At 41.0% G+C, this 26,545-nt stretch overlaps 2 protein-coding genes across 3 annotated transcripts; one reads left to right on the plus strand and one right to left on the minus strand.

The window, feature by feature from the left end:
- Window positions 1-845: 845 nt before the first annotated feature.
- Window positions 846-5,633, minus strand: LOC135256993 (prostaglandin E2 receptor EP2 subtype-like). Its single transcript, XM_064339316.1, has 2 exons — window positions 4,156-5,633; window positions 846-1,956 (listed from the first exon to the last, which is right to left on the minus strand). Exons 1-2 carry the CDS (start codon window positions 4,969-4,971, stop codon window positions 1,690-1,692), a joined length of 1,083 nt encoding a protein of 360 aa, XP_064195386.1. The 5' UTR covers window positions 4,972-5,633; the 3' UTR covers window positions 846-1,689.
- A 4,424-nt stretch (window positions 5,634-10,057) lies between these two features.
- Window positions 10,058-25,606, plus strand: LOC135256994 (nidogen-2-like). Of its 2 annotated transcripts, none has more exons than XM_064339317.1 (18): window positions 10,058-10,470; window positions 12,669-12,846; window positions 13,153-13,302; window positions 15,604-15,849; window positions 16,542-16,742; window positions 17,009-17,236; window positions 17,821-17,958; window positions 18,515-18,643; window positions 19,358-19,483; window positions 20,415-20,663; window positions 21,633-21,857; window positions 21,969-22,138; window positions 22,231-22,360; window positions 22,534-22,705; window positions 23,300-23,457; window positions 24,333-24,456; window positions 24,846-24,958; window positions 25,271-25,606. In XM_064339317.1, the coding sequence occupies exons 1-18, from the start codon at window positions 10,309-10,311 to the stop codon at window positions 25,276-25,278; spliced, it is 2,907 nt and encodes a 968-aa protein (XP_064195387.1). In that variant the 5' UTR covers window positions 10,058-10,308; the 3' UTR covers window positions 25,279-25,606. The 2 variants fall into 2 exon arrangements, with proteins under 2 accessions (XP_064195387.1, XP_064195388.1); XM_064339318.1 differs by having other exon boundaries at window positions 10,059-10,470; window positions 17,824-17,958.
- The last annotated feature ends 939 nt before the right edge of the window (window positions 25,607-26,545 follow it).

Here is a 26,545-nt window from a genome sequence, read left to right on the forward strand (position 1 = left end):
GGTACAGGAACCAGTGCATCTGAGTGTTACATTATGCCTTGATTAGTTCCATCAGTATTGTAAGCCTTCAAGAAATGTATCTTAATGGATAACAGTCACTAGAAGCTGAAGTGTCTGTGTGTGCATGCGTGCGTATGTGTGTGTGTGTGTGTGTAATAGGAATTGGAGTCATTGAACTTTAGAAGTCCCCAGCCCTGGTTCTGGTGTGTGTTGTTGCACAGCCCTTGATTTATCAATTAAAATTGTCTATTACATTGCTAACTCAACCAGTCCATGTAGTTTCTTAGAAATAGGTTTGGAGACCCCTGTTTTAGAATGTAAATTTCAACATTTTCACTTCTCTTCTCATACTTCCATGCATTTTTGTTCCATGAAGCAGCTAATTCCCCAGTTTTACTTTCACAAAACCCTGTAAATAAACCCAGACAAACCGCCTTCCAGCAGGAGCCATGGTGTAATGCTGGATGCACTGCAATGAGATGACAGTTGGGTGTAAATGTGATATGCACCTGCTCGACTGTGCATAACAGTATCAGACCATGTGATTGTTAGTGCTTGTATTAGTGCAAAGTAATAACTGTACTACTTAAATTATTTTTGTATGTGGTAGGGACAACAATGCTCAATTCTACTATTTCTAATAATGAATTACATATGCAGCTTGCATGGTGAAATGCCCTGTGTCAGTGATTAATTAGATAGGAATGTATCATAAGTGTGGGAAAATAGGGGGGAAAAAATAGGGAACCGATTTAGAAGGTGATTTGTGTGAGAGCCAAATGAAGAATCATCTGACATCTTCACCTAAGCCTTTCAGACAAAAATTGTACTCAGTAACTACTTCAATGTAGAGAAAAGGCATTTTAATGAGAATTAAAATACATGTTTTTTCTGTTGTAAAATTAATTCCAGGAGCCAAGTGGATACCTTTTTTTTCTAAGGTGGCTACATATTCATTCATAACAAGCTACATTCAGTACATGTGAAGTCCCCTAAACCTGTTTCTCTAAAGATCAATTAAACATTTAACATGTAAGAAACAAAACATATCATGTAAAAACTGCCCTGTGAACCTCCAGGTTAAAATTGGCAGTCATTTAATGGTTCAGTAATATGATCAGTTTTCAGGAGGACTAACAGTGGCAACTTAGTCAAAAATGAATAAAGGCTGGGCCTTTTCTCTTGCTGGAGTATGGTCATAGTTACTACTTAGGGTCTAATGGTTCAGTATGGTTAATATTGGGCAACATCTGGTACAGCTCAGAAATATAGGACAGAAAACAGTAGACAACAAATAGCAACACGCACAAATACATTTTTCATCTATGTAGTCTATTTGCAATGCAATGTGACTGATAGTGAATGTAGTGATGTAAAGACTTGGTCTCCATGCTTCTTTGTTCAAAAACAACTCCTTTGATTGACCAGTACATGCAAACACAGTGTATAAAGGGTACTCATCTGACTCAGCCAGTGGATTACAGAGCAAAGAAGTAGCTGCTGGCTGCTCTCATTTTCAGATGATGGGACAGGCATACGATTGCAATTACAAATTGGAAGAGGGAAAGACAAATTGTGAATAAAATGTAGTTCAAGCAAAAAAAAAACATCAAAAACAAGAACAGATGCATCAACTTGGTAACTTCCTGAGTGACCACTTCCTGTTTCCTGTCCTCGTGCTCAGTATGTCTAGTCTGGACTCAGGGGTGTTCTCAGCTCTGTCGGGAGGCTCCTGTGGCAGAGCTCAATTTGGGCAAGTGCATCTGTTTGCAAGGCAGGTTGCTGGGACGTGCACCTCCTGCACAGTGCCCCCCTCAGGAAGCGCAGCACTGACGGACCGAGTATAATGAAGACCCATGGATCGATGATGGAGTTGACAGACAGAAAGCGTAGGGTGACGAGGTCAGTCATCAAACTCTCATTCCTCTGGCCAATGGCATGGATGTACACATTGATCTACAGAGATTGAGAGAGTGTAGTTCCACACATCAAGTCATGAGACAAACATCCTGGAATGTTGCTAAGTGGTCCCATAGGTCTGGAAAGAAACTCAACATATTAATCCTGATTCTTAAAGTCAGCAAATTTACCAATGAGTTTAATTAATTTGTAAGTCAGTGGTGTCCAATCTTAGCTGAAAAGGGCTTGCATGGGTGCAAGTTTTTGTTCAAGCCTAGCACTAAGACACCTGATACAACTTATCAAGGTTTTGATTGAAGATGATTAGTTTAAAAGTTTAATCAGGTATCAAAGTGCTGTACTAAAACAAAGATCTGCAGCCACATCAACCCTTTTTGGACAGGATTGGACAGGTTTAGATTAAACCAGGGATGTCCAGTCTCTTGTTATGCCTTCCTTTCTAGAATGTTTCCCTCTAGCAATGACTTTATAATGATGTAGTGCATGCTGTAGTTTCATTGATCTTTTAATATGCATTCACAGACAAATGTGAAAAATGGCTAAGCAACAGACATGTGCCAGGACACAGGTGACATTCACTTTTTTAGCCACATTTCCACCAAAATTACCCGGAATTTTTAGTCCCAGGAACTACTTTTCAAGGAACTAAAAGGTTCCTTCAGCCCATGGTTGTCTGCGTTTCCACCGCGGTCTAAAGTCCCGCGAAGATTAGGCAAATTAGCCCACTGACGTATGAAAAAACGACGTTGTCGTCGGTCCATCTGTCCTATGATTTCTTCTGTAACCCCATACTACCACCGAAGTAGCCTCCATTATTTTCTAATAACCGGGACAGCCCAGAGGGGTTTATTCCACTTATATACAAAGGGGTTACCAACAATGATTATATACGGTTACTTTTGTATTTTTTTACATTTTTTTTATCGATTTAATCACCTGGAATTGAAATATTCTTCTGCAGCCGTTTGGGCTTATTTTACCGTTGTCAAGCAAAACTGTCGTTGGTAGTTGAACTTGGACCATTGTTATGCAACAAATATGATATAACAGGCCAATAGTCAGATTGTAACTGTTTTATATATCCTCTCAAACACATTCATTATGTTTTTATGCGAACATTCACTTTCATGTCTTGACATCCGAAGTGACCGAATGCATTCACATTTATATGTATAACTGGCAACAACAGCAGAAAACATGCACATGTTGTAAACAATTTGCTGTTTGATTACTTTCTCATCATCAATTCCATATCGCAAATCGCAAAATGACAAGAATAGAACGAAAACTCGGACTTGCATGGAAATTTAAATTAGTAGTGGTACAGCCACCGTTTGCTTTCCTTCGAAGTTACTGCTAGCCGGGCAGCGAAGTGTGCCCTCCAGATGCGAACCATGCACCATAAATTAGTCCATAGTCTTCCTGGTCTTTTTGTGGAATTGAAGAATGGCAGAGTAAAATTACGGCAGTCTGAAAAAGCTAATGGGACGATTACTAGAATTAACCTGTTATTTTACCCTGACAAAAAGTGCAGAAAAAGTGGTGATTTCCAGTTTGCTTTTACTGTATCACCAATGTAAATTACGCAGAACTACCGCATACCTCACATAACTGTATCAAACGTTTTGAGTCTATTACAACGGGCTAACAAAGAAAATCCGGAAGAAAATATTCAGCAACCGAATTAATCCGTTTGAATGTTTTGGTACGTAATATGCTGTCCCAGCACGAATGCTTTTTATAATGAAAATAAATTGGTTTGCGGCTGAATATTTTTAAACATGGTGGCTGAAAACAAACACAAAAAAATGCTGCGAGTACTCGACCAATCAGAAATGTTCAGCGCTGCAAGCTCCACCCAAAAGGTTCCTGTACTTTCGGAAAGTACTACCCCCGAGCAGGAACTTTTTGGGGGGTAAAGCCCCCGGAACTAAATTTAGACCCTAGTTCCGGTGGAAACGCACTGAGTTCCTCAAAAGGTTCCTAGTTCCGGGGTAAAGTTCCTGCGGTGGAAACGCGGCTTTAGTTGGTCACTGAGCATCAGGGCTTTCACATGACCTATAGCTCTTTAACTCAAAGGTGCCCTTGGTGACACTATAGCCAATTGCAGTGAATATTGAAAATAAAAGTAGATAGGTTTTACATTTGCGAAAGAACAAACAGTTGAATAAGTTCAATTAAGAGATGTAGACTATGATTAAAACGAATGTGGAACAGTTGGGAAAAAAGTCTTACCATTAGTGGAAGCGAACAAATTACGAACGCCACGGTCATAAAAACAAGGAAGAGAAGATGTTCTACTTCTTCTGTCATGGAGAAGGACCGGTGTCTCCTGCTACCTCTAACAAAGGACCCCTCTGTGCCTTTGCGCCGTCGGTGCATGAGGACTAGGTGACAGATGACAAACACGTTGCAAACAACCGTAGAGGAGATGAGTAGGAGCATTACAGTTGCATACAAATTGGTGTAAACCCTGTCTTCCAGCTCCATTGGTTTCATGTCAATGAAACACCACGTGCCTGGGCAGTACTGAACGTAATCCCCCATGCCCAGAAAAGGCAAGAGGCAGAAAATGACACATACCACATAAATTGATGGCACGGAGATGTACCCACATCGCCTACCGAAATGTCTTTCGTAAACGTACGGGTATCCTATTGAGAAGCAGCGCTCCAAAGCCATTGCGAAGAGGATGGACAAAGTGGCCAGACTGAAAAAGGTCATACTGAATCCAAAATACTTGCACACGACTCCATTGCCACCCAGGGCAATCATCGTCTTATTATTCGCATAAGAAGCCAGAACGACAGGGCTCACGGCGCATGTTCCCATAAGATCTGTGACCACAAGCCCGGTCACCAAAACGCGGAACAGAGACTGACGATCGCGGCTGCGCTCCATCCTACGGCGGGTCTCCAAAAGCACTAAAGCAATCACATTCCCAATTACGCCCGCCAAGAACATCAGCAATGCGGTGGTAGGTTTGGATGGTTCATTGAATTCACTGTGCTGACATGCGTCTCCCTTTGATTTTGTGGCATTTGATTCCATGAAAAAGTGTTGCCAAAGTTCCGCAATTAACTTATAAATTATTATTATTTTTTTTTTTTAATGTCCTCCTTTTTCTTTACCAATCAAGTTTCTATTTACTGTAGTCTGTTCGAAGGTAGATGTTGAACATTTGAACACCTTCTTCAAACGTAAAGGCTTGATTATTTTCTTAGTGATCCATGACATTTGAATCGGTGTCCAAAAAGTACTGCATAATACAGAATGGAACTATCACCGAATACGTAAAAAGTCCGTAGACATGAGACTGATTCGCTCAGAAAATGAATCTCAACTATTTAAATTTCCTGTATGCTGAATGGAATTTAGGCGCTGCCGGGATATGGGAACGCTGGATCTTCTTTTCTCGTGGGTGGTCTCATGAGCAGAAAGTTGTTGCCCTGTTGAATAAGAGAGCCACACGAAGACTACTGGTGCTGGTGGACGCTGTCACGTCACTGAACTGATGATACAACCTTTTTGCTGAAAAAAAAAATAGCAGGCTGTCTAAATGTTTAAAACATGTTCAGTGAGGTCAGATGGCTCAATATTCCGCCAGGATTCAAATGGTAGTGATGGGAGCTATGGCTATTTCCTGTTGAAATTATTGAAGTTATTTTTATACAGAAGACTTGACATGATCACATTCTTTTGAAATGCAGTATTCTTGCGTTTAAACAAGTAAAAGTCTCACAAAAGCCTAATGCCTCTCCCCCTCTCTACTGTAACTGCGTCATTCCCCGGAAGTTTCTATCCCCCGCATTTAAAGTTAGCCCAAGGCTGTTGGCTAAGGGTAATGGTTGCTGCTTCACAAATCCACCAATTTCAAGATGTGACAGAATGTACTCCAGTGGACCAGTCAGTAGGCTAGCTGTTCAGCTATCCATAAAGACAAAGGAGAAATCAGAAGGTTTTTCTAATTGTATATGAGAAATAAATGGTAAAAATACACTGTCTGTTTTTCAGCTACTGCAGTGAAGAGCAACCATACTGACTTATTCTTTATTACCTTTTAATATAGTTGTGCCTTTAAAAGTGTCCAGTCCCTAGGATCAGGGAGCCTGTGTTATTGTTTGGACTTTTATTATCATTGTTTGTTTACATAATCTTACATAATCCAGTTTTTAAATTGTTTATTGTACTCAGCTAAAATTGCATGAACTCCAACATGAACTTTGCGGATAGTCTGAACATCCACATATTACTCCATGAGAGTAAATTGTTTGTAGGCTTTTTTATACTACTCATAATTGACAGATGGTTGCATAATGTAGAAGAAACCAATAGAGTTTTTTCATTTGTCTTAACCGTGCCAGTTGCATAATTTTTGCACTGACACTCAAATCAATTGTTAGCCTTGTACATACTGTAGGGTCATGATGTGACACAAAAATTAACATTGACTTAAAAACATGCTTTGATTGTTTTGATCACCACATAAATCGATTCTCCAGTCCATATATGACTGAAAACTAACACGTGAGCCTGACAAAGGAATGTTATACAGGAGTGTAATTTGTAATCAAGTAGAATATAATGAATAAATGACCAGTCAAAGAACTGATCTTGAAAGATATGTTCAATGAAAATGAAAAATGCAATGTGTGATTTTACAGGATATAACAGAGATTTGAGTGCCATGTAATTGAATAGCCCACCTTGGTGTTAAACCTGTAACCTGCTATCAGGCCAATGTCATAGGTTGTAAGGGTCTTATTTCAGGTTTGTTATCATGTATAAGTTATTGTGGTTACATGCAATTACTTTGCCATGGTGCATTTCTGCAAAATCTACAAGTAGTTATATGGTAAATCATTGCAAAGTTACCTTCTGGGGTTAGTTTCAGAAGTGACTTCCGGGCTGTATTAGCCATGTCTTACCTAGCACATATCAACTTTTGTTCTCATATAGTTCTTTTCCCTTGATAGCTCATTCTTTCCCATACAGTAGCCAACAGCAAAGGTTGCGGCAATTCTGGTACTGTAGGGCTGGTGTGTACGCACGTTGTCATTTCCACCAATTACCAGTTAAATTAAGTAACTGGATGTATTGGTTCCCTCGTGGATTAGATCACAGTAAAATGTAAGAACAGTCTTCAGCTATCTTTCATGCGCTAATCAAGAAATTTAGCTAAAACATCAGATGGCGTAAATGTTAAGCAATTAAGGCAAGAAGTTGGCATGGAAACTGTCAAATAGAATTCTTGCTGTAATTCTTTACTTACTATCATTCTATTCACTATCTGTATTGAGGGAATCGACATTCAGTATGCACAACACGTAATTTCTTCTATGGAACTGCCTCATGTAACTCGTGTGGTGACGTATCATCGACATCACATATACGAGATGCACACTTCTACAGCTTGTACAGAAATTGTTACAACTCTTAACTTCCTTGACAAAAACCAGAAACCTCTAACCTCTCCACCTTATAGGCTCCAAGCCTTTGAAAGCCATTAATATTTAAGTCATCAAACCTCTTCTTCCAATGTACCTAGTGGTATTTCAGGTTAAGCCTCAAAACAAATTAGCAGGAAAGTCCCGATTCATCAATATTGATACGGTATGTGCAAGATTGCGAAATCAGGCCTATGCAGATTGGGATGGTTGGTATGCCATCCCACCAAGTTCTTCTTCTTTTTCCTGCCAATTACATCATCACAAATGCTCCAGGCCCACAAAGAATGTGCCTCCCCATTGGATATTTAGGTACATCAGCCAATAATAACATTGGATACACACTCAAAATGGACATAATGGAAGTGCACTCATTTAAAAGAACAGTTACTCACTGGGTAGCTAACTTGCCTATGGTGTCAGGGTTTGTTGTGTTAGGACCCAAGTGCAGAGTAAAAAAACACAGGAAGCCTAAAAGGTAGGTTTTAAACAAAGACTTTACTTAGAACAAACAAAGAGGTCACGACGGGCCAATCCAAAAACTCAAAAATGCTTGAAACAGAAAAACACACAGAGGAACTCAAAAACACTAGAAAGACTCGTGACAGGGAAACATGACTTAAATACACTGAGGGTAACAAGACACATGTGAATACAATGACTGATTAAACACAGGTGAAAACCGTAAGAAAAACGAACACAAGATGAAAAGAAATGTCGCCCTCTGGTGACCATAAAAGGCATAACCATAACATATGGGGCTTTTGGAGGAGTGACAGAACCGGATTAAAATCACTCTAATCTAATCAAATCCCGGATTCAAATTCTAACTCATTATACTAGCTTGCTCTGTAACTACAAACAAAAAATTTAGACCACTTTTGCATCTGTATAATTTTTGCAGGAAGGTCATTTAGATTTCTGAAATCCAAATAAAATACACCCACACTTTAGACAGTTCCACTTTTGCCATTTTGACCATGCCATTTAATGTTAGCTACATTGCTAACGAGATGACAGACTGAGTGTATAACGTTAGTACAGAATAAAGAACCAAAATCTGTGCTGCACCTAGGTCCGGTAGGTAACGTTACCAGTCGTATAAAAAGAGGAGCAAGATAACGACTTCTTTGTGGCAGGTACACTGATTTTAAGTAAAAATGGTCACATTAACCACTGTGTCTGTACTGGTAACTACTTTTTAACTAAGCTACTGTAGCTACCCTGTAACACCACATTTCTAAATGAATGTTAGCTAGCCCTCTGCCGACATACAAACAATTACTAGGTCTGTTGTGTACAATAGCCCACTAAATCAATCAATCAATCAATCAACCAATCACTCAGGCTTTATTTATAGAGAACATTTCATACAAATTTGCAACACAATGTACTGAACACGCACAAAAAAAAAAAAAACACATATGAAAAGAAGATACTAAAAGACAATAAAAGTACAATGAAATGGTAAACTAAGGAACATACGAATCCAGTAATTAATAAAGGTAAGATAAAAATTAAAAAAACAAAATATTAATTGAAAACATTTTCATTTAAAAATATGACATACGCTTTCATTTATTTGTCATTTGTGGTAAAAGAAAAATTATTGAATCCATGCCAATGGGTTTCTTTTTGCTAGAATGTAGCCAATGTGTGTTTGCATGTATTTATGTGTATGCATGTCTCTCACAGCCTACATTTACATGAAATACCATTATCAACTACAGAAATGGCATTAAAAGTATTGATATCAAAATTACGCCAAGTTACAAGAAACAATATTGACTATCTTAGCTCACACAAATTAAACCAGCTGTATTCCAAAACAATGCTACCCAATGTTTCCTAAATTGTTTCAAGTAACTTGGCCCTGTGTTTTTTAATCTTACCCTCTGAAAACAGTGTGTTCATTCAAACAGTGCCTTGTGTGTGCGAATAACTTGCCAGTTTTGTGTGATGAAAACATGTTTTTCATTAGATTACACATTCTAGGCAGGAGAACAAACAGATTTTGATGAATGATCCAGATACACAGCCGTGTTGTAAACCTGACAAATGGAGTGCAAAGATCAAATATTTATATATGCTGATCAAACATCCTTCCATTTAATCTCCCGATATATTATTGCGTATAATGGTTATAATGTATTTGCATGGGCACTTAGAGGAATACGCTTGAAGAGTGTGCCGCCGTGTGGAAACAAATGATAACGACTTCTTGTCCTTGGCCTTGCCATCTTATTTTTTTCTGTAGTAAAAGGGTTATAATAATAATAATAATAATTGTCAACTTTATAAACTTAATAATTACAGTGCTGAGACTTGTTTATAAAGAAACATGGAAACATTGCGCCATGTTCGTTTAACACAAACTTCTCAATTATAGAGACAGACAGATACACCTCAGAGTCCTATCAGATTAGGACGGGGGACTGAGTTGATGAACAAGTTGTCAAACCTACCTAAAAATGTAATGGTTTGAATAGAGAGGTTTCTGCAAATGCTTATGTTCTTTCCTTTTGAGTATGCCGAAGCACATACAGCAGCAGCCCATTTCATCTTCTCCATTCACTCTTAACACTTCACTCGATGAAGAGCTGGGTCTAAATAATTTTATGGGGTGTAGCATCTACATCTACACAGAGGAAGTGAGAGTAATTGTATTGGCTAAAGAGGCATCTCCCCAAATCTGTTCGCTCGACCAGACTTTCCTATAGGTGTCCAGTATCTCTCGCTAGTCAAAGAATGTAAAAGCCAATCATCGCGTTCTTTTCTGTCAAATCCCCATAAGCAAGGTTGTCATTGCATTTGAGTTGTAAGCAACAATAAAATGCGTCTGCAATCGCTCAAGATATAAAAATAACTGCACCAGCGAACTTAACGCGAATCCCTCGCTCCCTTTTCTAAAGCTGCTACTCTCTCACAGAGATCACACAATATGAAGGATACAATCGTACTGCTCTTTCTGAAAATCTGCATTGCAACAGCATATGGAAAAGTCGACGACTATTTAATTATAGCAGAGCGAGACAAGTCGACCGAAGTGGGGGAACTGAAGAAACCAATGAAAGTATATGGAGCGCCGATCGGTGAATTACGCGTGAGTCAGCCGAGTGTCTTCACTCAAAAAAGTAGTTATTGCGAGCTTTAAATGTAATGACGTTCTAATATCAAAATACTGCCCGGAGTTGAGAAAAACGGGTATACATCACATTAGTAAGTATAAAGCCATTGTGTTATTGCATACTTTCTGTTGAAGCCGTCTAACTTTTGACGCATCGGAGAAGCTGATTTTAACGCAAGTAAGTGTTTCTTAATTTTTCCCATCATGGGAAGAAACCTTCAACATCAAACTAAAGTATACACTTCAGGCACTCTTGTTTCATTCCCCAAATGGTGTAGTAATGCCATACACAGATTTACTGATCGTGTGTGTGGTGAAAGAGTTCGTACATTCCAAGACATTAGAGAAGAATATGATTTCCCTGGAACTGTTGCACATTTACAAACATGTGCAGTCATGCCAACCTACTGTGTTCCCTGGGATATTAAACTGGATAATAATCCATTCTATAAGGTTCTGTTAAAAAAGAGGCATGGTTTTTTAACTGAATTCTATTTTCTTAAAATATTATATAAATATCTATCGATTTACAAATTATGGGAAAAGGACTGACAGGGTGCTGCAGGGTGGTGCTGTGGGTATCACTGTTGCCTCACAGAAAGAAAGCCCTGCAGTCCTGGCCTGGGCCTTTCTGTATGGAGTTTACATATTCTCCCTGTGTCTGACCTGTCTAGGGCGTTTCCCTGCCTCTCCCCCAGTACACGCTGGGATAGGCTCCAGCACATCTGTGACCCTGACTAGGGATAAGCAGGTATAGATAATGGATGGATGGGACAAAGGGCTGTTACATGTACCCCCATTCCAGCACTTTTGGTAATTTGTATTTGTCCTAATATTGTAGCTTGTTCTTCTCCCTAGTTTGGCTTGGCATAAGTTAGGTCAGAATAGCGTTCACTGTGTGAACTGAACTGTGTTCTGTGCTATAAATAGCTGTACGAAATGAGTATCGTGCCTTATTGAGCCTGTGTTTTGTAGTTGTCCATGACCATGAAATGCACTATTGTACGTCACGCTGGATAAAAGCGTCTGCTAAATAAATGTAATGTAATGTATTGTAATGTAATGCCATCTCTGTCTGACCTAAATTGGGATACTACTTGGAATAATGTCCTTTTCTCATCTAGAAACCCTAAGCATCAGATGATCCATTTTAAATTTACACATCAAGCTTATTATACTATTCCACATTAAAATCCAACCATTGCCTAATTGCTTTTATGCACATGATGTGGCAATGCCTGGAAGTAGTTGATATTTTATAAACGTACCATGCATACTCTCTGTTATAATTTCTAATAATATTCCATATTCTCATTTATTACTATTATAGAATGAAAGCTCAAACATGGACCTTTCAATTAAAGAAAAGTTCCTGTGGCTGGCTAGCCTGACAATATCTAAAAGGATGCTTGCATGCAGATGGAAACCTCTGCACTGTTTCTTAATGAAAGAATGGCTTTTAACATTCACTGATATAGCCAATATGGAATTATCAAAAACTAGAATGCATCACTCTAATTTGGATATCTTCCTGGTTTCAAGCTATAGAGAAGCTAAAATCTTACTTGTAGTTTAGTTTCCTGTGCATGGTGTTGGTTTGACTCCCTCTCTGCCATCTTTGGGTCCACTTTATTATGCATGGATCCAGGTGAACACTTTGGGAGTCAGAGTAGCACTGTATAAACGTTCTATTTATTTATGTATTGACAATGTATAAAATCTAGTGAATGGATATGTGCAAAGTCAAGCATAGCTCTACATAATTTTGGGGTATTGTTGTCGTGGATCTATTGTGTCATACTTTATGGATACTGCTGGTGACCAACTAATAATACTGTAAAATATGTTGTGGCAAAATATGAAATAATAATAATATAACTGTACATTTTTGTGTTTTATTATTTGATTTATTTTACTTGAATTAGCAGCGCAGACAAAATAGTCACATAGAAAAATAAAAAATAAGTACATTTTTTGGCATTTCATTTCAAAATCTGTTGTTCATATTTTGTTAATTAAGTAACTGAAGACATAGGAGGAATATTTCATTTTTTCGTGCTCTGGTGTATCAAGCAGAATATGATTCCAACAGCAGTGGAACATGTTAATGCTGAGACTAATAATATAAATATCCCTCAAACTAACACTTTTACCTCTGTTCCTGTTCTCTTCAGGCACCTCTCTCCATCAGTGAGACTCATTCTAGCCCAGCCCTCCCCCCACTGACCTCTGAACCCCCAGACCCTGCTCCCCTTTCATCACCGAAGCTTAAGAGCTTCCCTCTGATGGACAGACAGGAGTCCTCATCACCCCAAGAGAGGAATGCAGACTACCTTGACTTCGGCAGTGGAGGTGCGTCCCTCAAATCTGTCTGGCTTTTGTCCTCTCTTTAACCTCCGCTTAACTGTAGCTGTGTCAGAGTCTGTTCTTAACTTTTTCTTCCTAGTTATATTGTTCACTGTGGATAGCCGTTTCGCTTTTTCCCCTCTCTGTTGTAGTGATACAGTCCAATGTGGATGACCTCTCCCTTTTCCCTCTCCATGTAGTGGTACAGTCATACATGCATGACTACTTCCATCTATTGCCCTCACTCTTATTTGTGGTCATATAGTCCTTTGTGGATAATATCTCCCATTTCTCCACCTCTGTTCTTTGTAGTGGTGCAGTCCAGTGGCGATTTTGAGGAGTCTTGTGCCATGTTCCATCAGGAGTGTTCCCAGGACAGTTACTGCACTGACTACTTGTTAGGCTTCTGCTGCCACTGCCGCTCTAGCTACTATGGAAATGGGTGGCAATGCCTGCCTGAAGGTGAGTTTTAGGTGATGATGTCATGGATGTCATCAGCATTTCAGGTAAGTAACAGATATCAGTCTCACATTGGGGCAATCTAGGGCTGACAGGAAAGACATTGAAGTGCATTTTCTGGAGAATTCTCATCAGGGAAATATTGTATGAAGCATTGGAATTGATGAATACTCAACTTATTTGCAATGTCAGATGTTGATAAGTGGTAATATGGAAGGTTTTTTTTTTGTCAAGTTCTACTAGCTGCTGTGTTCAACTAAGTTTGCAAACAATGCAGTGTATGCAGTGTGTCAGACTCGATGGGAGTGTGAGTTTGAGTGAATCTGAGTGCTAGCCTATTAGATGTGAGTGTCAATGGGCCAGACTGGATGAGAGTTTTAGCCTATTAGAGTGAGTGTGAGTGTGAGCCTGTCCATGTAGGTATGAGTTTTAGCCACCTAGAGTGGGTGTGAGTGTTAGCCTGTCATTGTGGGTGTGAGTTTTAGCCTAAGAGTGGCTGTGAGTGTTAGTCTGTCATTGTGGGTGTGAGTTTTAGCCTAAGAGTGGCTGTGAGTGTTAGCCTGTCATTGTGGGTGTGAGTTTTAGCCTAAGAGTGGGTGTGAGTGTTAGCCTGTCATTGTGGGTGTGAGTTTTAGCCAATTATAGTGGGCTTGAGTGTTAGCCTGTCATTGTGGGTATGAATTTTAGTCTAAGAGTGGGTGTGAGTGTTAGCCTGTCATTGTGGGTGTGATTTGTAGCCTAAGAGTGGCTGTGAGTCTTAGCCAGTCATTGTGGGTGTGAGTTTTAGCCTAAGAGTGGGTGTGAGTGTTAGCCTGTCATTGTGGGTGTGAGTTTTAGCCAATTATAGTGGGCATGAGTGTTAGCCTGTCATTGTGGGTGTGAGTTTTAGCCTAAGAGTGGGTGTGAGTGTTAGCCTGTCATTGTAGGTGTGCGTGCTAGCCTGTCATTGTAGGTGTGAGCTTTAGCCAGTTAGAGTGGGTGTGAGTGTTAGCCTATTAGAGTGAGTGTGAGTCTTAGCCTGTCATTGTGGGTGTGGGCATCACCATATCAGAGTTGATACACTGTTATCGAAATAGGGCTGTAAGAAGTTCATTGGGTTAGAATGGTGTTCAGCTTTTGTGTTGCTACTTTTTCCAAGAATGAATATACGGCCCAAAAGAGGTTAAATAGTTAAGACACCGAAGACACCCCCCCCCCCCCCCTAAATCATGCTAGAAACTGAAGACTGCTCCCAAAGCTGACTCACCAGTCCCCATCTGGGACCCATGTGTGATATGTCCTCAAATAAACTTTACTCAAATTTCTATTCATGAACTGGAAAGGTGTCAATTCCTTTGACCCTTCAAACTGAAGACCTGAATAACCAGTATAAGTATTTGAGTCTACCATAGTAAATAGTTCAGGTCTTCAGTTTATGAGTTATTGTGAGATCTATGCATGTTTGAAGGGTCAAAGGAATTGACACCTTTCCAGTTCATGAATAGAAATTTGAGTAAAGTTTATTTGAGGACATATCACACATTCTCAGCTAAGTAGGTAAGATGCAGCTTCCTGCATCTTCATGGTACATAGGTATCCCGAGCCCACAGATCAGGCCTTTAGCTAAGCACACTACTAAGAATTTAATTATATAAAAGCAAGATTAATCACATGCTAAAAAAATAAAAACTCCCAGTATCTCACCTTCCTGTGGTCTCACTGAAGGAGAGCCCTTACTCAGAGAAAAGGCTGTAGTTTTTCGCTATCCGTAAATTAATGTATTGTTTTCTTTGTATTTGGTTAAGGCCATCTCTCCATCCTTGTTGTCATCATCACCATCGTTGCTGTACCTTCATTATAATACTCTTAGCCTTTTATATTTTTTCTCTGACGCCTTCTTTCCAGCCACTCACACATTTCCTCTGTGACATCAGAATGAACTGCATTAACATTGAGCATATCAAATCCATTCCCCTCATATACTTTAGACACTCCCCCATTTATTTTCAATTGTGTTGTTGATTCATTAATTTTCTGACCTTTTGACCTGTCCTTGCTTCATCAAGCCATTTCTCTTCCTCTTTCTACCCTTGCAGGCAGCCTTTCGACTCCTTATTTTTATACTTTCCCATATTTGTTCATCCTCCCTGTTGCAAACCCTCTATGCAGGACAGGTTGTCCCATCTTTGACCATGGCCTTCCTCTTCCTGTTCTGGTTCCTCTAGTCCCAGCCATTTTTGCACATTTTCACTTTTGAAAGGTCTAGTTCAAATTCAGGCCTCGCAATCATCACAATGCTGTAAGGTGTGTGGCCCTATGCTCCAGGTGTCCCCCAGCGTGTGAGTGGAAAGGTGCGGGGTGTAGTGGCGGTGGGGAACAGCCTGGTGGAGCTGGCCGATGTGGATCTGCACGCCTATATGGTGGTGGGGGACGGACGAGCCTTCGCCACCCTCAGCCGAGTCCCCGAGCACGCTGGCGCGGCACTGATGCCCCTCACCCCCATCGGAGGCTTGTTTGGTTGGCTGTTTGCCCTGGAGATGCCAAACCACCAAAATGGTTTCAGCATCACCGGTAAGGCTTAATTTTGTCAGTTTTAAACTCCTGATTCATTTGAAGAGCAGAAAGAATGCTGGGGTGCATAGCTTGTCCTTGGTAGGACCCTGGGTTTTGACTGAATAGTTTATTTGCCCCACTGCCTGGTATCGAATCCTTGCCAGTGACGGCTTTGGCTCGCTGCCATGCAGTGGTGCCCATAATGCTGCTCAAGGAGGAACGGTTGCAAATGGCAGAGTTTTCTTTGGTCATGTTCTACTAGCTGTGATTTAAGACAAATCTGCTCTGATTGACTAATCTTCATGTCAGTATGGATCGACACAATGGACAGGATGAGCTGTCTGGGTGATTTCAGGTGAATTTGCAGATTCATCAGGGATTACCTAGCGGTATGTGACCTCTGTCCTATTGTACAAGAGCAGCAGCTCTGGTTGAGGCACCTGCATTCTGCCTGCGCCAGCAGCACATGAGGTGTACTCCCCTGACATTTTTGCAGCTCAGCTGCTCGAATGTGGAATGAAAAGAAGTGATTGCTGGCAATACACTCAACAGAGGACAGATCATGCCCTAAAGCTAAGGTGCAGAGGACATTGCGGTAATGAATTTCAGATGAGTATTCAAGAGATTTAGAGAAGGAAAAAAAGGTATTAAAAATAATTAAAACAAAGACAGAAAACAGCTCAAAGGTGTCTTTTCACTGTTTGTCTCAGGTACTGAATTTACATGCCACACGGAGATGATATTCAGGCCAGGAAACCAGCGTGTGTCCATCGTTCATGAAGCCAGGGGCCTGGACTACCACAATTACCTGGGCGTGGACACCCGTATCCATGGAGACTTGCCCTTCATAGCTCCTGGTGCCACAGTGCAGATCGAGCCTTACAAGGAGATTTTCCAGTACTATCCATCAGGTTAACTTATCACTAACCCTTACAGTCTGTATCCATTGGCAATAATAACCATGACTATGCCAATAACTACAAAATGATGCTATTCACTGTCCATACTGGTAAGCCATCTATGATGACCCTTATCTTGACCTTGACCCTAAACTAATCAAAAAACGTGTGGCCCATAGAGTTTTGATCCTGCTTGCATGTAGTAGCATGGCTGTCATGTTTGGCATATCCATAGTGCATTCTGGATGATGTAGTCTCCTGTTCCTCCCGGGTGTCAGTGGTGACAGCCACGTCGGTGCGCAAGTACACTGTGGTATCAGCGGATGGCAGCTTGGAGACCTTCTCCTTCCTTCTGCATCAGAATGTGACGTATAGGCACTGTCCGCATGGCCCGCCAGCCAGCCCTGACACCCAGCAGCTGAGCGTGGAGCGCGTCACCGTCATGTACGAGACAGAGGAGCAGAGCCTCAGATATGCTTCTGCTAACACCATAGGGCCTGTCAGAGGTGAGATCTCTGTATAGAGATGTGTCTGTACTGGAGGGGAACTGATCTCTGTGTGGGGATGTCAGTGCTGGAGCGCAGCTAAGCTGCCTGCTTGGAGATGTGTGTGTGTTGTAGAGCTGAGCTCTTTCTGTGAGGGCTTGTCTGTACTGTATGGGAGCTGAGCGCTTTGTATGGAGATTTGTCTGTACTGTAAAGGAGCCTAGCTCCATCCTTGAGGGCTTGTCTGTACTGTACAGAAGCTGAGTGCTTTGTATGGAGATGTGTATTTACGGTAGAAAAGGTGAGCTCCTTCTGTGAGGGCTTGTCTGTACTGTATGGGAGCTGAGTGCTTTGTATGGAGATTTGTCTGTACTGTAGATGAGCCTAGCTCCATCCCTGAGGGCTTGTCTGTACTGTACAGAAGCTGAGTGCTTTGTATGGAGATGTGTATTTAGAGTAGAGAAGCTGAGCTTTTTCTGTGAGGGCTTGTCTTTGCTGCATGGGAGCTGAGCACTTTTTATGGAGATTTGTCTGTGCTGTAAAGAAGCGGAGTTGTGTCTATAACATAGCTCTGAACTATGACCCTTCTCCCCTGGTGAACCTAGCAGAGCCTTCTTCAGTGAATCCCTGCTATGATGGCACCCACGACTGCCACATTACTGCCCTATGCCTGCCTGGTGAAGGTTCCATGTTCCACTGCCAGTGTGCTCTGGGATACTGGGGCAATGGCCGCAGCTGTCATGGTAAGAGACTGGGTACAGCAATGGTGGAGTTTGTGCTACGGTACAGTGCAGTATGCTACAGAAATGGAAAAAGGCCATATGAGATGGGGTACATGACTACATGTATATGTTCATGTGAAGATATTTATTGCATAAATAATGATGCAGTACATTAGAATCTCATAATATATTATTAATCAAATTGCAAATATTAATATAATACGTTATATAAAAGTATAACTTCATTTCCAGTACAGTTTACATTACATTACAGGCATTTAGCAGACGCTCTTATCCAGAGTGACCTACACAACTTTTTCTCATTTTATTTTGTAATTCTTACCAAATATCAAGTTTTTAATGCTATTAAGTATTGACCATACTAGTATTTATTTGGTAATACTTTAAATAACATAATATGGAAGAACACCAATTGAATTGCTATCTAAGGAAAAATAATCAATGTCACATTAATATAACTCTCAGTTGCCATCCTTTCTTTTTCAAGAACCTTTTTCTCTTCTTTTTGCCGTTCCTGCCTGTCCCCCTTTCTTCACTCTTCTCCAATCCCTCTCAGATGTTGATGAGTGTACCGAAGGCCTCAGTACCTGTGGTTTTCTCTCTCAGTGTGTGAATGTTCCAGGCAGCTATCACTGCCTGTGTCACAGTGGCTACCAGACGGACTTAGATGGATGGACCTGCGTAGGTGAGCTCCACCTGGGGGGACACAAAGGCTGCATGGTATTGTGGTCCACAGTCCGTAAGGTGGCTGACTCTCAAGCCATGTACGAGTCCCCTCACATGGCTGTGGCTTGGTCAGATCCCCAGCAATAGCATCTTCTGAGATGGGATTCCATCACCATCTGTTACCCTCTGTGCTTTCTCCCTTTCTGAATAAAGCCAAAATACAAAATAAGGGCAGTCTGTCTGCTAAAAACACTCTAAATCAAAGATGTTTGCAATTATATTTTGAAAGGACATCACATGAAGCTAGCCGAGGAGCATTTGATTTTAAATGAGCAAACAGCCTTAATTCATCGCTGTAGATGTGCAGTTCTTTAATGCTGGGGTTTGAAAAGATAGGGCCATCAATGGAGTGCAGCACTGTATGAGGTAAATATCGTAGACCAGGGATGTACACTGATAGCTGTGGTTAGTGCAAGCATCCCTGGCTAAAAATATTTGGAAATGAATGATCAGCACTGATGAGAGCAATTTTCTAATTCAACTTTATTTGAAACAGCATTCTTTAAAAAATGAAATATCACTGAAGGGATATAGTCTAAACATTTCCCGGGTTTCCCAGTTATTGATACAAATATTGATATCTGGTTAACAGTGTAGTGTGAGTGGCCTTTTTGGCACAAATATGGAATGTCTAATGGGTGTTGGTGACTGTGAGGTTCTCTTAATGTGACAGATATTGATGAGTGCCTGTCCCAGCTGTGCCATCTCCACGCCTCTTGCACCAACTTCCCAGGCTCCTTCCAGTGCCGATGCTGGCTCGGGTTCCAGGGAGATGGGTTCCAGTGTCTGCCCCCTAGTGGTAAGCACCATACTGCAGCAAGGCTTTGCAATCCATGCCAATGCAGTCTCTTGTCATATCTATGATTCACTGGCAATGCGGAGTTGGTGTGTTTTCTGTTAGACCTGTAAGTAACATTACCTCTTGCTATCCAGCTGTCTATGTTAGGTTGCTAAATGGCTGAATTCAGGTACATGGTGTAAGTGACCGGAGTTGAAGAGGGAGAAGGAGTCTTCTTTGAGTATAAACACAGCACCTCAGCAAGGCTAAAAAATCCTTCATGGTATAGTTTGATTTGATGAGTAAATCTAGGCTTAAACCTATAATAACTACAGTAGCTGACTTTATCTGTCCAAAGATGATGGAGGAATTAACCAAATACACATGTTAAAATGCAGTTGAGACCAGTAGCTGCAAGCTCTAGTCAGATTTTTTTCTGTTTGTGAATTTACTGGACATGGGTTGAGAGTAATCCATTTAAATTTTAAATATTCCATTTACAGGAATATTTAAACATGCTGATTAAAAAGCAGGGATCTTGACAGCCAATTAGGAAGCCAGCTAGCTAGATAGCTATCTTTGTAGGTTGTGTTTAATAACCAAAATGCATTAAGTGAATCAACTAAACAACAGTCAGAGCTACTTTATACATATGCATGAGGAAGGACTGTGTAACACAGTATTTGTGTGACATAAAATTATTTTTCAAAGAACTGTCTTATTGTCACATATGCATTTTCATCAAAAGATTGTATATTGGTCAGCAAGATGTTCACCAAAATATTAATAATCAGTTATTTTAAAAAATAACTTGTTTAGTCTAAAACAAAATAGCTAATCTGTGATACAGTATGGATATATCCCAATGACTCCCATTCAAAACGGAATAGTACTTCCTTTACATAAATGTTGTAGTTCAGATGGACTAAAAATCCTGCGCATTGTTCCACAGTGCACTCTCAGCACCCTTTGACCCAATGCGAGCAGCACAGAGACACTCTGCTAGAGAGTCTGGGGCCTTGGGGAGCACGGTCTGTCATGCAGGGGGCCTTTGTGCCCCAGTGTGATGAGGATGGTGGGTACAGACCCCTGCAGTGCCATGGCTCTACAGGACACTGCTGGTGTGTGGACAGCAGGGGCCAGGAGCAAGCTGGGACCAGGACATTCCCAGGTACCCCACCCTCCAACTGCAACCAACCAGGTAAAATCACCTGAATTCCTGCCCAAAAACTTTATCCAGCAGGTAGAAACACCCGAAACAGCACTCACCCAATCACTGGCCCAAGCATGGAGATTCCACTGAGATGTCCAATGGAAGTCACAAATACATTCCTATGTCCTTTTGGAACCATTCCTTTTAAATGTTGTATAGGCTCAGAGATGTGTAGATCTTTATTTGTACAGAGCAAGCAGGGCCAAGTCTATATTTGAGATAATTGTCCAGTCGGAGAGAGCAGGGCTATAATCAGTAGTTCAAAAACCCTCACTTACGAAATTCTACAATAACAGAGCAAGGACAATGTTACGACCACATACATCAAAAAGATCTACAGACATTCTCACGGCATAAACAGAATGCTGTTAGCAGACTAGTCCAGTAGAGAGCCAGTTCCCCCCTGTCCTCTCTAGTGCCTGATTAGAATGAATGTTACACTACTAATCCTATAAGCTTGAATTGAATGAATTTCATGTCAACTTGTTTAATCATTGCCTGAGAAACAAACTCAGGGACTCACAGGGTTCAAGATGTATATTGTTGTTATATTACAACAATGTGTGTTGTTCCCATTTTTAAAAAATAATTACAGAGGAAGGTTGGTAACACTACTTGAACCTTTCAACATAATGCTGAGAATATACTGTCATACACATGACGTAACAAATGACGTAACGTCACAAAATGGCATGGCAGATTATGTAAATTAATATCAAATTACATAAAACTGTCCTAGTTTTATATGTAAATGTTATGAAAGATGTTACTGTCATACTGTTTACTGATAAAAGTGATGACAGTTTTATGTAATTTGATATAAACTGACATCATATGTTATGACATCTTCTGATATGTGTATGACAGTGTTATGTCAACCTTATGTTGAAAGGTGCAAGTGAAGTGTTACAAAAGGTGTTACAGGGTGTCAGATTTATGATGATACACACCCTCTAGCCCCATCCATACCACGCCCTGAGACAGTATGCGAGCGCTGGAGGTATACCCTATTGGATCACTATGGAGGCCAGCCAGTCTCCAAGGACTACATACCCCAGTGTGATGTCGTGGGCCAGTTTGAACCTGTGCAGTGCTATGGAGACAGCACCTACTGCTGGTGTGTGGACCGCGATGGGAGGGAGATGATTGGAACGCGCTCGCATGATGCCGTGAAGCCTGCCTGTAAGTCCGTCCCTAGGTGCATCAGTGCCTATCAAAATCATAAAATAAAATAAAAAATGAAAATGAAAAAAGAAACACAACAAACATATAGCTCTTGTCTGTGACTGTCAGGCATTCCGACTGTGGCTCCTCCCACAATACAGCTGCCACCTCGGCCCAATGTTGCACCGCCCTTTTCAGGCCCCATGCTCCTATATGCTCAGGGGCAGCAGATTGGGGCATTGCCTCTGAATGGGGCTCACATGGACAAGGAGAAAGCCTCAATCCTACAAACACTGCAGGTAACAGTGTGAATAAAACGTATCAACAGCAACATGTTCATGGCCCAGTGCTGTTCATAATTTCACGCTCAGTCGCTGTGCTGAACACACAGGGATCCATTGTTGTTGGGATTGACTACGACTGTCGGGAGAAGGTGGTGTACTGGACAGACCTTGGCACCCAGACAATCAGCAGAGCAAGACTTGACCCATGGGGGGAACCCGAGACCGTTGTCAGCTCAGGTACACAAATACAACACACGACATGGGTAATCCACAGTGTATGTATCCTCCCGCACCATTTTATGCCAGATTCAACCAGATTTTATTTAGCAATATAATTGAGTGACATGAAACGTACACGTTTTGACTAAGGACATCTGCCAGGCATATAAATACTGCAATGTATTTTACAGGGTTGACTAGTCCTGAGGGCCTAGCTGTAGACACGTTACACAGGACACTTTTCTGGGTAGACAGTGGGACGGACAGAATCGAAACATCTGGTCTGGATGGCAGTGCCCGAAGAGTTCTTTTCAACACTGATCTGCTGAACCCACGAGCCATTGCTGTGGACTCTTCCAGTGGGTATGTCTTTTCTCTAGATTAAAGCTCACCTTTCGATCTTTACTCGCATTTAGCAACATACACTGCAATCTCAAGTGCAGAAATCAGGGATTGAAGTGCAGTAATTCCCTAAAGGAGGAAAGAGTAGTCCCAAGAGAGAGAAAGCAAATGTAAGTGCATACTCAATTGACAACGAACAAACGACAAATCTACCTGAAGGTTCTAAAAGCGGTCACACGGGGGAAGACATGGCAGGGATTTAGAGCATCTCATTCTTTGCAAGACTGAGCTTTATGTGGTAATTTTCCATCCAGCTCAAGATGTCATTCAGGCAGGATGAGATGATTGCTGAAAGAAAGAAAGAGTTGCAAGTCACTGACACAGAACATAGGATTTCTGGAAAAAACTAAAACCAGCCCAAAACACTACAGTGCCTACATTTGAAGGCAAAACTATAGGGCAGTAATGCATGGTTGAAGCCAAAGGCAGATTTAATCACTTATGGACAATAAAATGTTCTTCAAATCTAATCTGACAGTTGTTCTTATTATAAGCAAAATTCCATAGATAAAGATTCTCCCATTGGTGACTGTGAGCTTGTGTCCCATTCTGCAGAACCCTGTACTGGACAGACTGGAACCGAGACTCTCCAAAAATAGAAAGTTCCAAAGTGGACGGCCACAACAGGAGGGTGCTGGTGCAAGATGGAATTAGGCTTCCCAATGCCTTGACCTTTGACCCCTCCATGAAACACCTGTGCTGGGCCGATGCAGGTTTAACACCTCCCTTGAAACCATAATCTGTGTGATTTTTTGTTTTTACAAATTTGTAAGTTCATGTTCATATGTGGGCGGCATGGTAGTGTCTTTGGGGTGCAGCAAGAAGGTCCTTGGTTCAAATCCTGGCCGAGGCCTTTCTGTGTGGAGTTTGCATACTCTCCCTGTGTCTGTGTGGGTTTCCTCCAGGTACTCCAGTTTCCTCCCATAGTCCAAAGACATGCAGGTTAAGTTCATTGGAGAGTCTGAATTGCCCCTAGGTATGAGTGTGTGAGTGAATGGTGTGCATACCCTGAGATGGACTGGCAAACTGTCCTAGGTATATTCCTACCTCTTGTCCAATGAATGCTAGGATAGGCTCCAGCACCTCTCGTGGCCAGGAATGAGCGGGTATAGAAAATGGATGGATGTTCATATATCGTAGATAGTGCATTCTTTAATCATCAATAATGTGTTAATGATCTTATCTCGTATCTATATGCAAGTTAAATAAATCTGTTAAATGAATTTGAATCAACCATGCCTGTACCAAACCTTGCCCAGCATGAAAGCACCTAATTGTGCACCAGTGACCTCGGATAGCTAATCAGGTGCCTGTTGAGCTGCACATGAAGTGCCATGCTCCCACTTATCTCTGTGCAAGCCTGACTTGTCAACGGCAACGGGAAAAAAAGTGGCAACATTACATGCTCTGCAGGAGAACACATGCTTGTCTTTGGCCCTCCCAAATTAAAGACGAAGGCTATTAATTAGTGTTGCAGCATGTGCACGCCTTGGGAATCCACAACTGGGAGACCAGGGGAGGAAAAATTGCATTAAAAAATACATTGGAATCAGGCACCATAATAACTGGGTTCCCCAATGACGATCAGGCACCAAACGGCTCGAGTGCATATTCCCCGATGGGACAGGGAGACGTGAGATCCAGAAAGGTCTGAGCTACCCCTTCAGCCTGGTGTCCCATGACAACTATTTCTTCTATTCAGACTGGACAAGGTGATAAATCCTGATGCTCTTACTTTGATCTTCAGCAATTATCCTATTGTGTTAGTTCCTTATTTCATTCTTTCTGTTTCTACCTTCACTCCATGGACATTTTTGCATTACTTCCCACATCATTCCTTACTCAGACTCTGATTTATTAATGTGCCTTTGTTTATTCTTCGTTTGTTTGTTCTATTCATATGTACGTGAAATAAAAACTGTGAGAAGTCACACCTATCATAGCTGTCAAACGCATCATCCACATTCATTCTTTATTCAAATCTCAGTATCAATGTAACCTCAGTTAAGGTTCATTTGTAGATTTTATCTGTCAAGGCTCTCACAAGCTGAAGAGCTACTTGCTTCAGTGTGACTGCAGTTGATCACAGTTATTTTTATAGAGAGGCAGTCTTGGTCCTGAGTGAGGATGGCCATTGGGTTACAGATGAGTACCTGCCTGATCAGAAGTCTCACCTGTATGGAATCACCATAACCTCTCCCATCTGCTCTTCAGGTAAGTACAACTTTCATCCCTCCATAAGTGACCAGTAATAGTCAACAGAGACAAACAAAAAGCAGTTTCACACTGACTATACTGTAGTTATAGACAGTCCAGTGATACACTGTGGTTACACATTCTCCACAAAAAAACACATGCTGTCAACCTCGAGGCATGCATACACTGTAGCTGAAAACCTTCCACCAATACACACATGCTGTACTTGCATGCAGTGCTGGTTCTAAAAGACACTGATTTCAGCTGTATTATAGTCAGAGTGTAACCATAAAATCCTTAATAATCCTTTTTTAATTTAAATCTCTACAGGTTTCTGATACACTATCACCATATGCAGCCATGCTATTTTTGGATGACGGTAATGGTGGGAAGTTTGCTCTATGCTGTGATTTGTGTGAGTCTTTGGGAATCATACGCTGCAAATACAGGACACCACAATCATTGCTACCGCAGTTCCTCACCTCACATCTCAACCAAATTCAAATAAAATGTTTTTTGTAAACAGTGTTCAGTAAAGATTTACAGCTCTTTGTGTAAGAAGGAAATAAAAGCACGGTGATTTGTACCAGATAAATATATTTTTTGACTTGTATACTTAAATATGAGTTACATAGATCAAATTAAATTGAAGATTTCCAGAAATGATTCTTGTACATATGACTGCTTTCTTGCAGACCAACAACCAGATGCTACTTCTTCTTGAGCACTGTTGACATTTCTCTTCTGTTACTGCATTCCTGTCATTTACCAAAACCACACAAGCTTTTCCAAGATTAAATATAGGTCAATTTATACCCAAATTTAACCGACTTTTCTCAGCACACACACCAACACTATATACTCTACAACTCAAATGCTCTGTTCCTTGTTTCTTATTGGCAGAAAAACATACATGGCCAAAGGTATGTGGACACCTGACATCCAACATCTTGTCCAAAATTATGGCCATTAATGTGGAGTTGGTCCACCCTCTGCTGCTATAACAGCCACCCCTCTTTTAGGAAGGCTTTATAATAGATGTTGGAGCATTGCTACGGGGATTTGCTTCCATTCAGCCAGATGAGCATTAGTGAGATCAGGCACTGATTTGGCAATTAGGCCTTCCAATTGATCCCAAAGGTGTTGGATGAGGTTGAGGTCAGGGCTCTGTGCAGGCCAGGCAAATTTTTCCACATCGTTCTTGACAAAACCATTATGATATGAACCTCAATGAGTGCCCGGGGTCATTGTCATACTCAAACAGGAAAGGGCCTTCCCCAAACTGTTGTGGAAGCACAGAATTATCTAGAATGTGATTGTAAAGCTGTAGGATTAAGATTTGCCTTCACTAAAACTAATGGACATAGCCCTAAACATGGAAAACAGGCCCAGACCAAGGGGGGTCCAGATACTTTTGGTCATATAGTGTATCATCAGAGGATCTTGATTGAATTAAAAAGTGGAAGATAGTTAAATGACTGAATAATTGACTCATACTTGATAAAAATTCCTGATTCATTAAAAAAATATGCTCTTCTCTTTTCAAAAGCATTTGATTTTAGAATATTTGGCATCATTCGGCACAGTTGTGAACTTATCTCTAAA

Source organism: Anguilla rostrata, chromosome 6 (genome assembly GCF_018555375.3).
Source record: "Anguilla rostrata isolate EN2019 chromosome 6, ASM1855537v3, whole genome shotgun sequence".
NCBI classification, from domain to species: Eukaryota; Metazoa; Chordata; class Actinopteri; order Anguilliformes; family Anguillidae; genus Anguilla; species Anguilla rostrata.